The 12,653-nt window shown below is 43.0% G+C and overlaps 1 protein-coding gene across 5 annotated transcripts in view; it reads right to left on the reverse strand.

Moving 5' to 3' along the window:
- Window positions 1-12,653, reverse strand: part of LOC142575873 (beta-1,4-N-acetylgalactosaminyltransferase bre-4-like) — a 50,477-nt gene that overhangs the window by 11,933 nt on the left and 25,891 nt on the right. For all 5 annotated transcript variants that reach the window (XM_075685606.1, XM_075685607.1, XM_075685609.1 and 2 more), the window contains 4 exons: window positions 12,365-12,649; window positions 12,090-12,273; window positions 7,182-7,414; window positions 1,543-1,727 (listed from right to left, as the gene is read on the reverse strand). In XM_075685606.1, the coding sequence (XP_075541721.1) occupies window positions 1,543-1,727; window positions 7,182-7,414; window positions 12,090-12,273; window positions 12,365-12,544 (782 nt within the window). In that variant the 5' untranslated portion in view covers window positions 12,545-12,649. The remainder of the gene's footprint in view (window positions 1-1,542; window positions 1,728-7,181; window positions 7,415-12,089; window positions 12,274-12,364; window positions 12,650-12,653) is intronic.

Genomic DNA, 12,653 nt, shown 5'->3' on the forward strand with positions numbered 1-12,653 from the left:
TACAAGACATTCACTGGTGAATTTTATCTTTGGTGATATTTTGTTTTGGGCTGCCATTCTCAAAGTTCTGAGGAATAACATAGTCAAGACGTCAGACCTAGTATGACCAAGTTTTGTGATTGAGCAGCGTAGCAATATAACCCGCACGCACGCCATGGATATAGCAGACATATACCTAAATATATGCGGAGCTCCACTGCGACAGCGACGGTGACGACGCAAATTCGCTTGGAGTGTCCATAAATTACTATCGCAATAAAATAAATACCTTTTCTTGATGGCAGCTTGTGACCGCTCTAAGCTTGTGCGCAGTCACACAGCTACTTCTACTGTTGATTGGCTTGTGTCATTCTTATTGTCCCGTGTTCTTCTGCAGATTACTTCAAAGTGTTTGACATAAACTTTCGTTCGAAGTTTGCGCTTGTGCCTGTCGTTTCGTGTATTTCATTGCCGTCCTGAAACTGTTGAATGAAAGTCTAACCCTATGGATTTTCAACCAGCCCGAACCATTACTCTGCTAAGTTGCAGCAATTTCTAACCTGTTCGAATGCTTTATTAATGGACATGCGGATTGTTTCTTACAGAATACCTCAAGCAACACAGCTATTGCTATCGCAAGGTTTCGTTTACGTTATATATACCAGGTGTGTCAGTGAACACGTTAAAATAAAAAAGAAATTGCATGTTGCAGATAGCGCAATTCTAGTCCACGAGCTCGACGAGGCGAACATTACCGACTGAAAAAAATTGAAATTAAAAAAATTAAACACCGATAAAAAATTACCAAACAGCAATTAAAGTTTAGCTAATTACCTTATGAAACATATTGCAATTTACAAATTCGAGCCGGGGGTTTCGCAACGCAGATCCACTTGAAACGAATTCTCGGCATGACACTGGTTTGGAGATATTAATTCCCGCACAGTTCGTAGAAATGCATTGGTGTTCGAGTTATTTCTGGGCTTCAGTGCATAAAACGATGTTTCTTTAAGATAATAAATGGAATGACACTGCATTTTTACCGCAAATGTGAAGGCGCATGTCTCGTTAATGGTTTCATCGACACAAGTATCTTCAAGTGGATATGCCTTGTAATCTCAGCCGCTAGAATATTTAAATTGTAATATGGGCCATAAGATCATTAGTTGAAAACATTTGTTAATTAGTCGATTATGCATTTGAACTTTCGTGCAGGTAAGGTCCCCTTCGTCGAGTAAAGCAGCTAATAGACTAGAATTGTGATATCTACCACAGGGGATCTTTAAAATTTTTTAAATCACGTGGGAACTATTCTCAGACTATTATCCAAGCGTGGCTCTCGAATGCTACTCCTGCGCGTGACAAACAGCATGTTGTCTACTGCAGCCATAAGAACAGACATATGGATACTTGTAGGCATGTACATTTTTGCCATTTACATGTAGACTCGTATGTTTGTTTAGAGCAATCCATATAATAGAGGGAAATTATAAGTTATAGAATGGACATGAAATTTTTAGCAGGTGACAAAATGTGAATAGCATTAAGCAAAAGCCGACTCACCCCGATCGTTGGTCTATTGTCACAGACATATGCCTTGGCTGCTGAGGACAAGTGTAGACATTGCGATCGTCGACTGGCACGAGATCTATATCGTGGAACACGAAGCACTGGTAATCGTACAGTGCTGTAGATTGCACGAATCCAATGTTTAAGAGCTTAGCTCGGTTAAACTCCTTATTGTCTCCCTGGAAATGAAAGTAAGCATACAATGTCTAAGGCAGCACCTCGTCATTTGCACGGCGCACGTAGTGAAAGTAATTTGGAGCCTCGTCCTGTTAGCCTCACGTGATGAGAACACAAATTTTATTAGTTTACTTATTAATGTTTTGCTTTCAAAGAACAATGGTATGTCGTATAATATACTGATACGGCAGCGGCCTTCGAAAAAATACTTCACTAATTAAATGCGAGAAATTGTGCATGACGCCCTGCAAAAGAAAGTCCATAACGTTGACGAGCACATCCAACATGTTATCATATCACTGAATTGCTGATCGTATGCCTGTAGATTCATAGATACAAGTGTTCACCGAGTGAGGATAATTAGGGCTGAAGTTCTAATTGTGCATCAGCAAGTTATCTACGTTTTACTGGCAAAGGTCACACTTAGGCCTACTACCCGCTTTAAATAATGTCACGTGCACTTGGTTATCTCTCTCGGCTGACCGCTTTTGACTGGCTCACAAATGTTGAACGCTATCGCTCATCGTAGGACGTGCCTGCATGTATCCGAAGCTTATCGAATGTCATCTATGATTCTATGCGGTGTCCCCGAACCTTGTGCAATCTGATTGTATGCACGACTCAAATGGCGGAGTAACTTCTGGAAGACACGCGGGCACCTGCGATTACGCTGCAAACTTAGACGACTCATGTATAAAAGCCGATGCTCTCATCCGTTGATCGGATTTGCGACTATCATCAACATCGCTATCGTTTTGTTTGAGCGTTACTTGTTTCGCTGGGCACGAGCTTGTACAATAAAAAGTTAAATGTTTAACTCACAGTTTTGACACTGTCGTTTTTCCCCGTCACTACCACATGAATACACGGTATGTGACTCAGCCACTCGGTCGCATTTGGCAAGAACACACAAGTACACTGACAAACATAAACAATTTCACGCGTATTTGCATAGCGGCAGGGATAAAGGAATGAGTGAATGAGTGAGTGAGTAAAAATTTTATTGAATATATATAAAATAAGGCACGATGGTTGGATCCCCTGTTCCAGGGCTTCACTGGCACGAGCCGCTCGCTGGGCTTGGTCCAGAAGAGCCAACTGGCTCTCCCGGCCCTCGTCCTCAAGCCATGCCTCCCACTGCCTATTCCTTATTAGTGAATGTTGGTGTAATATGGGGCTGTCTACGTGCGGGGGCCTCCTGGGGCACTGCCATGTGATGTCTTTAAGTGTAGGTGTGTCTGTGCACCATGGGAAGTCGTCAGTGAACCTCGTGGGGTATATTCTGTGCAGGTGGTGCAGGTTGGGATATTTATTCGTCTGAATACGATGCCAGTCGCTCTTCTGTTGGCTGTTTCAATCAGAGTGAGAACGTCCAAAACGTCTCCGCTCCTGCCTTTGCTGTAGGAGGATGTCCCGTGAATTCGGTGGAAGGTCGTCGCTAGGCCATGCCGTTGCTCGGACGATTAATCTTCGAGCAGACTAGCGTTTGTCAAAATGTAACGGCACCGTACGATGTAACGGTGCCGTAAATGAATGTAAATGTAACGGTGCCGTACGTGGAATCACATGACGTACGTCGTGAATCTGCTCTACGACATTACATTCATTTTCTAATACTACCAGAGTACCAAAAATTGTGCATACGTGCAAAACATATGTGACGTCACAGTAAGGGCCGACGTTTATTGAGCCTGAGTGACACGGCCAAGGACCCTCGGCACAGTTCACTATGATGATGCGACAACCTGCACAATGAAGAGGAAGGGCACACACATGATGATGATAATATACAGACGATGAAGAAGTGCACAACAAATGCCCACATATAAAACAATTAAAGTACGCCCATTTTTTTTGAAGACTAATGGGACTGTATATGCCATCTCGCTGATCAAAAATAATTTGATTCAACGCACATACGAGAATCTATGTAAAGCGTAGCTTTTGTTAGCTGGCTAAATGAATGCTACAAAACTTTACCTTGCTCAGTGGCTATGGTGTTAGGCTGCTGAGCACGAGGTCGCGGGATCAAATCCCGGCCACGGCGGCCGCATTTCGATGGGGGCGAAATGCAAAAACACCCGTGTACTTAGATTTAGGTGCACGTTAAAGAACCCCAGGTGGGCAAACATTCCGGAGTCCTCCAGTACGGCGTGCCTCAATATCAGAAAGTGGTTTTGGCACGTAAAACCCCATAATTTAATTTAACTTTACCTCATTTGCACCTTCATTTCTCTATAGTTATGGCGTTCATGCACGCAAAGATGGCATGACGCAGGTACCAGCGCCCCGTGATCCATCCGATCCCTCAAGACCGTGGATTCTACTGTCTCTATGATACGCCTACGTTGTGTCTATCTAGAGCGTCAGTATGACCACGGCATTGCTTCCAACGCTCAGCTGGACGCTGACGTTAGTGATGGGCTGTCATTATGAGAAGTCAGCAAAGAAACACAGCCCAGCAAGTCATCGTGATGCGTATCCAGCCACCGGCATGGGTGAGGCAGCACAGAATACCCTAACGTGCGCTGGATTTAGCAGATAACACAGAAATGAGTTAGTTAAAGCGGATTTAATTGCGGAAAAGGGACTTATTGGTCATGCTGCGCCAGCCAATGGGTCTGGAGAGCGTAAAACTAACCTCAATTGTTGTGATGTACTTGAAAAGACAGGGTAAAACTGAAGGAATTGCACCAGATATGAAGACAGACTCCCGTAAGATAAAACGCACCCTAATCATTGACGAACGGCGCGACAATTCCATTATATAAGTTATCTTTCCCTAATGTACCGGTAGCTCGAATCTAGCAACTTTTTCTAAGGAGACTGGCTTTCTTAGGCTCTCTCACCCATTCTTGCGGTGGCCGGTATGGTATGGTATGAATAACTTTACTTAGGTCCTGAGAGATCAGTCTGGGACTGATGCGGGCCTCTCCCACGTCGGTACAGAGAGGCCGAGCCCCTCTGCCGTCACACGGGCCCTCTATACAGCCCTGAGTTGGTCCGCCAGCACTTCACTGTGCAGCATCCGCTGCCACCACTGTTCACCCCGAGAACCATCACCGGCCAACGCCAAGCAGGTGACGGGACTTTCTTCGCTCCAAGCCTATGCTCTCACGGATACCGGTAGCTACACCCGGCGACCACTTTTTGCGGCAGCGCAGCCAAAGCTAAGGAGCCGAAGCACAGATCTATTTGCGGCACATTTTCAAGCAGTCTGCAAGTGCAACTGCAAGCTACATAACGTACGTAAAACAAATATTACTAATCATTACTGAATTTTCGTGTTCAAGATCAATTTCGTAACAAATGAAAAGCTTCTTTAGGAACAGGATTTCCCCATCTTAGTGTTGCTAGTTTGGCTTTCCGGTGGGGCTTTCTTGGTCCTGTAAACCGCCACTAAAAAGTCGTCACTATTTGAAGTAGTAACACAAAATCGGAAGTTCCATACGGGTGAACGCGTGCGCGTAGTTTTCGCTTTGTTGCCACCGGAAGTTCTCACGTATAGCCGAATAGCGCGACGCCTTGGTCGCTGAACGCCACCTTGCTGTCTAAGACGTGCGTGCTGCTAAGAGAGATGCTTGTGGCATCTGAAGGTTTACATGCAGCGGTCGGGGATAGCGTTGAGTCAAGTGTCTCCGTTACCTGGGCGAACAGTTGCAGCGCGCGTTCATCGCCGAAGTCTGTACTGTGCGTCTGTTGAACAGAAGTGTCCTCGGGGCTCAACTCACCGCTCCTTTGCTTAGACCAACTCTCGAAGTGCGTAGAATTTGCATCATCTTAAGCTAATAGTCGGAGGAGTACGTCCCCTTAGTGAACTAAAGGGGCGAAAAAGAAATTGCAGGTTCGCATCCGTTGTTATGCCATGGTCATCACGCTGTCGTCATTTCTTTGCCCTTATGTGGCCGTAGGGGCACCGTCATCGTCAACCAGTAGTGCTTCCGTTGTTGCCATGCCGTTTTGGTTATGCCGTCGCTGTCATCATGCCGACGTTATCTCTGTATGTTGTCGTCATCCAATCGTAATGCCATCGTCGTCGCGCTGTCGTGTTCTCTGCGAAAACAGGTTTGCAATTGCTTGCAGTTCCATCATCAAACACCTTCAGCGAGGTCAGCAGTATATTTGAAAGTGTTGCTAGTGTGTTTATGTGATTTTTCCAAGGCATATTTGCCAAGTCCTTTCTTTCACTATCATCTTCGATGGTTTCTGGAATAATTTTTGTTTGCAGATAGTTACGCCAGAACAGAGCGATTGTGATAACGGGTAATGCCTATAAGTAAAGAAGGAGGAGATGCAGATAAACTGGCGGCTTTATAAGTTAGAAAAAAATAGCCAAGCCTGTACAGAGTATACCTTGCGTTCACTGAATGGTGAACGGCCACGGATGACGCCAAGCAGGCTAGTCATCGATGATGCTTTGTTTCTACGCTGCGTGTTCTTACGAGGAAGCTTTAACTCGCGCCCAAATCCGACGCGACCTATTCAAATACATGGAAAACGGAAAAAACACTTTTCTGAAATAACTATTAGATCGATTTTAACGAAATTCTTTGTATTTCAGAAAGGTAAATTCTAGTGACTGTTGGAAGCGGAATTTCGATTTAGGGTCTGAATTTTGTTGAAAACTTCTAAAAAGTTTTAATGTCCCAAAAAATAGAAGCACGAAGTTTACAAATTAATATCTCTCCATCAAAAGCAGATATCGCGGTTCTTTAAACGGCATCCATTACATCATTCAAGCCGTACAAATTCGATATGCCAATTTATATATTACATGAATTTGCTGCGTTGTGTGCGAGGGTTCTGCAAAAGCTGTATTTACAAATTACACAATTTTTTATTCATGTGTAGCATATCAATTTTGTTCGCTGTCGATGTACTTTGATATCCGTTTCACCGAACTGTAATGTCATTTTTCATTGCTGAGTAACGGAGTTGTAAATTTGATATTTTCGTTGTCTGAAAATTTGTGATTGTCGCCAATTTTTAATAAAAAATTGACGACCTATATAAAAAATTCAAAACCAGCGGTCCGTAGATTTTACGTTTTCCTTTTAAATATAACAAACCTCGCCAAGTTTGGTGCAGTGACTGCCGAAAAAAATGAATTCTGCCTTTACATGTATTTAGATAGGAGCACCCGAGCTGAAGCTTCCTCTTTTTAAGCAGAAGCGCACCACCTGCTGTGAGTTCGTGAGGCAAAACATGCAGCATTGTGACGCTGCATTGTGGTGCCGACAGGACACAACTCGCGGTCTTGACAATATTACGCTAAAACGGCCGTACGTAAATGCTGGGAAAGAAAAGCAACACTTCGCGACAATTCATGAAAGCACCAGAGAGGTGCATAGGAAGCCGTGCTGCCAAACTTGAGTTTCTTGCAAATATTTTTCTTTTTACGCTGTCATCACAGCCTCCACTCGCATCGCTGGGCGAGACTGAGGAGCTCAACTTACCTGCTCAATGACAAATACGCCATAGTCAATCTGCTGTCTCGCCAGCACCCGATGGATGTTGTATATGAAGATTTTGAGGTGTTCTTCCCGGTTTCGATATGGTATGAGGATAGCCAATCTGTGTCGGGATGTGCATTCTTTGGGTCGGAAGTGACCGCCCGTCATTACGTCGGGAAATTCTCCTTCTACTGCCTCTAAGGATGGTACATCCATCTTGGTGGGTATGTAACCGACTGAAATATTTGAGACAAGCATGTTACAAATAGGATCGTAACAACAAAGAAAACGGGCCGTTCCTAATATTTTGATCTCCCACCCGAGCAGAGATGCAGGTCTTAGAGAGCAGTATGGCGGCTGGACAGCGATGCTTTCACGTCTATGTTGTCATTACGCTAATCCGTGTCCCACATAATCATATAAGGTTAAAACGAATCAGGTGGAATGTAGTCACATGCGCTTATTGAATGAAAAGTTTTGGGACATACGTGTTTTGAACTTTTTATATGATATACAACTATGGTTCTCTGAGGTTCGGTGTTATTAACATGGAGCGGAGCTTTCGAGCCAATTATATGCTTTTAAAGAGAATGGAGCAGTCGCAGTAAAGTTACGGGAAATGTTAGCGTTCATTTTTAAATTGAAGCAAATCATTTCCCCGACAGAAATAATTGTGACTTTGGCAACACCTGTACACCTAGTTAGTAGCGAGAGTCCTTTTGAGTATTTCTCTTTCTACGACCACGAGAAAAGCATAAAATATAGATGCGTGCCTTCATAGTTTCTTTGTAATTTCATCACCTGCCAATGTGGGCGATTACGCACAGAAATCGTCTTCGTGTACCCAAGTTTCCTTGACAGCAGTGCTCTTGCTTTACTAATTTGTTTCATAATGGCTCTTCTTATTGTTCATAAAAACACACTTTCACCTAATCTCCAAGATCTAAGTCGGCGGACTCACACATAGGCAAAGTGGAGAATCCCTTAGGCTTCATAGGACACCAATCTCGTTTTCTTGAACTCTTAACATTTTAGAAAGAAATGTCTAATTATTTTCGGCTACCAGCCCAACAGGGTTATTTTTGTTTTCTCTTGTTTTAATAGTATACAATATTCTTGTAATAGTAAAATAAGGTGTGCCCGAACTGAATGGCATTTAAAAGCATACGTTGGAAATGCTCGTACAGATTTAAATAAGACTCCCCCCTCAACTACTATATAAGACATAAACTGGGACCCCAAACATTAAGGCCTCCACTAGGAGCCAAAGTTTAGACAAGAAATAACGTTAGTTTGGGCATGTTGGTGATGAATTACTGCATATAGCGCACAACACAAGGACAGAGTAAAAACGAAGACAGGCGCTGACAATAGACTGCTCCTCGTTCATGCTCCGAGGAAAGCTGTCGCCCTTGCAGAAACATTTAGCTCCGGTCTCAGGCTTCCCTCGTCCATAGAGGGAACCCTCAGACCTCAGAAATCTTTTTTTATTCCTATGACAATGCAGTCTTCAAGTTGTAATGAATGTATGAAAGCTACTCATATCATAAAGCAGGATAGAACGGCGGTGGACCAAAAAGATTTGCAAAAGCTACAGAAGCACCTGCGAATCTTACTTTCTTGCGTGCTTATACGTACATAAACATTTTGGAGCGATTTGGTAGAACTGGTAAAAAGTAACAATGAGTGCGCTTTGGTAAAATAAAAATAGAAGCACTTCTGCATTTGTATGTAATTGTGCCTTGGCGGCTTTTAATACACGTTTTCCTGTGCGCTCTTCGCCACAGGTGTCCCGATTTGAGGCCAATTTTTCTAAATCCACGCACCCTTAGCAACAATTATCGAGGCCCCCAAATCGCCTGCCTTGACTGTGCTTTTGTCAGTTTCCAAAGGAGCACGCCATAGCTTCGCGGAGGGGCCGATAAAAAATAAACATAGCTGTGAGCGTTCGCGTAAATCTTCATGTTCACTATTAGTGTTCACATTTGTGGACAATTATTCTTAATCCGAAATGCCCTTCAACGAAAAGTACCGAGGCATTCAGATCGGTTGCATTAAACCCCATGCATCATGCTTTACGCCGTTTCCCGAGAATAGTTACATGTGTCCACTCAAGCGTCCGTTGCAAAAAAGAAGAGAAAGAAAAAGTGAGCAGCTCACATGTTTTCGCAACTTGCGTCCAGATTTCTAGACACGTCCTTCGAAATTATTTTCATTTCACCAAATTTCTTTCGGTCAGCTCCACAGATATATTAAATAAACTTTAAAAGGCAGTTACTAATTCAATTGCCTACATTTTTGACTATCTAGTAAGGACGATATGTCTCAGGAAGTTTTCGGTATAGCTGTTATTGAGCGTAGAAGCGTTCAGAACCACGCGAATTTACGAATTTGGCTGCGACCCCTCTTATAACTTATGAAACGCGTATGTTCCTCCTTTATTACAACAAATAAAACGGCTTAAGGAATTTGCGTACTGAAACCTACCATTGAACAATTAGCACGAAGCACAAACAAACGTCAAAGTATGTATTTTTATTCGCCCTATTTTAGGGTGCCAAACAATAGCTTAATTTGAAAATTCTTAATCCACCTTGCCCATTTCCGCAGAACTTATGCGCCATATTCACTTCCTCCTTTTCTTTCAATGTTACAATTATTACTTCTCGCGCACTGATTTGCTACCCTGGTGCTTAGATCAGGTGCAGAGTGCCACACCGGAAACATGTCGGATCCGTGTTCTATCAGGCCAACATGGGCGAAACCTTATTCAACTTCGAAGGTTTCTTTCTTACAAGTTCGTATGGTGTTCAATTCAATTCAATTCAATTTTTATTTTTCCAGGAATAATGGGTCCGGGAAAGGGTCAAGAGCTAAAAGCTGTCTCGACAGTTGGGCTAGGCCCATGACCCCCTCTACAAGGTAGTATTTGTTTACAGCAACAGGTAGCGTCCATATTAAATAACATCAGGAAATGCGCAGAACAATGAGTTATACAGTAGCATAAGGGCAATTACTTAATAAATCAACAGCATATGATTTCAAAATGTGTTTGCAATATCTTTATCTATAGTTCTGAACACAGGACAATACAAACAAAAGAAGTCAAGACAACAGAATATAAAGAAAAATAGAATACATACATGTTCACGTTAGACAGCACTCGTAAACCAAAAGGCAAACACACATAGACATTCATTCTTTGCATAGAAAATACATTCTTAGTTCTTTTACGCCTTTTACGTATAGATTCATGCTGCAGCAAAGGTGGACGTTATTGTTGCATTTCGTTTCTCGGCACGTGCTCGTCAGTGTGCGTCTGCATGACGACCTTTTCGCTACCAACGTCAATGTTGGCATTATTCGTGAATCAGTTCATGCCTTGAATTTCGGGACAGCACAGCGCGCACTAGATACGCTTCGAAAAGGCCTTAGTGCCGGTTTTTTTTATCCTCATGGCAGGGTAGAATTTTTCTTTCAGAAAAATTCTGTTAACTTCGCTTTGCATTGCTTCGTGCAACTTTCGGTGTAGGACAGCATTTGTGCCTCTTAAAACTTTGTGTCCTTTTTGTATTACCGCCAAACTGATTTGTCTCACATCCCAAGTAGCCAGTTCGAGTTCTGTGATCGGACTCTGTAACAGCTCTGGTACCGCGTGCTCTATGAAAACGCAGAAGGAATGGTGCGTGTTATGTCTTGCAAGAATGTTACAGAACACGAGCATGGTCCCGAAAATTGGCTTTGGTTTCTCCTCTGCTGAAAAGTAGATTCACTACATGGATAACGGTCATTGCATCTAGCACATCCCTTCTTCGTTTTCGTTTGTTTTGTTTTTATCGCACAAGAAGTCTACGTCATGGGATGTTGGTGCACTGAATTTTTGCATTGCGGTGCCGCCACAGGTGCTGGTCATGCTCTTAAGAGCGTTGTAGCGCTTTTACTAAATCGATAGCTGGCACGTAGGGTGCGCCACTCTCTCGAAAGCAGCGTTGGTAGTACGCATCCCATTTCTTTGCATACTAAAATTCGCTAAAACTTGCCAATACGCGGGACCCTATTCAAAACGCTGCTTGATCAAGCTACTGTAGAGTTGGTGGACTTGATATGAATATGAATATGGACCCAATTTTTTTCATGTCTATATGCATTTTAATCTTCTTATCACTCACTGAATGTCACGTGATAAATAGGTCTGGTGCGCACAAACGTTAGCAATTGCTGCATTTCCCGACCTCATGACGACGGTATTTTACGTCGTTTTACGTCGTTTTTGTTGTCTTCGTTTTTGCAGAAGCGATCTTCCCACCGACAGCGAGACATTATAATTTTGGTACAGCCAGTTTATTTATGTTACATTTGCTTGGCATACAATTTTAATATAACTTGTAACTTGTGCTCAGCAAATGCATTGTTCGGTTTAACCAAGCTTTGAACCAGCCTTGCCCCTTCCTTAGCTTTGGCAATGCTCGTAATTTCAAAAATATGCTGACTCTCGCTTGTCGCGCCCAGCGCTGGAATTAGATTCCTTCACATGTCTTCGAATAACATAAAAGAACCGTAGAAAGGCACAGAAAATATCGTAGTAATGCGAGTGTCAAGCATCACGCACAAGAACGTCACATCCTGTGTCAAGTTGGTGTTCAGTGAAGGCATAACTTTACGACAAAGACTCGATACGCAGCTATCCTCGCTGTTGTAGGAACATCGGATATTTACACCTACATTGTTTAATAAGGACTCTAGCTTCAGCTGGTGTAGCTGTAATAAAAATGCTATTGGTTACACCTTCACCTAATTGAGCAAAATACTAAGAGGAAAGTATGGTAGATGACATGTTAAGGGATAACCTACGAGGAGTAAGTTTCACCGTTGTGCTACTTAGAAATCGTCCTAGAATATATTCACGCTCACCCAGATTCGGCGGTACAGGTGGGCACAACTGCCGCGCAGAAACACTTGTTCTATTACTATCACTCAGGACGTCAGCCGGAACTCCTGCATTTCCACTGATTTGATTCGGTGCCAGAGTACTCATTCGTTGTTTCGCATCGGCCACAGATATTTTATCCGCCATAGAGAATCTTTCAAACAACGTCTGTGGGAAAGAGGTTCACATGTATAAGTATTATTGGGGCGAAAGCTTCATATGAAACTGCTTCAGTGAGGTAAAAAAAATATCAACGTACTTTGAACCGTGCTTCTTTGAATTCACTCGTGTCGAAGCAAAGTTCCATGAGCATGTATACCAGAAGACAACCAGCGAATGTCTTGAAAAAAACGCTGCATAGCACTGCCCTCAATGCGTGTAACGTCCCAGCACTCCAAATGGCGCCGTTTAAGGCAGCAGCCACTTTAACCTTCTTCATTGGTATTTGAACTGTGTTCACCTCTCGAGGAACAGTCGTCACTGACTCCCAATCTGAATCACTGAGTTCTTATATGTGCTTCTACCATCAATTTGTTCATCAAGTCTGA

Source organism: Dermacentor variabilis, chromosome 3 (genome assembly GCF_050947875.1).
Source record: "Dermacentor variabilis isolate Ectoservices chromosome 3, ASM5094787v1, whole genome shotgun sequence".
NCBI lineage: Eukaryota > Metazoa > Arthropoda > Arachnida > Ixodida > Ixodidae > Dermacentor > Dermacentor variabilis.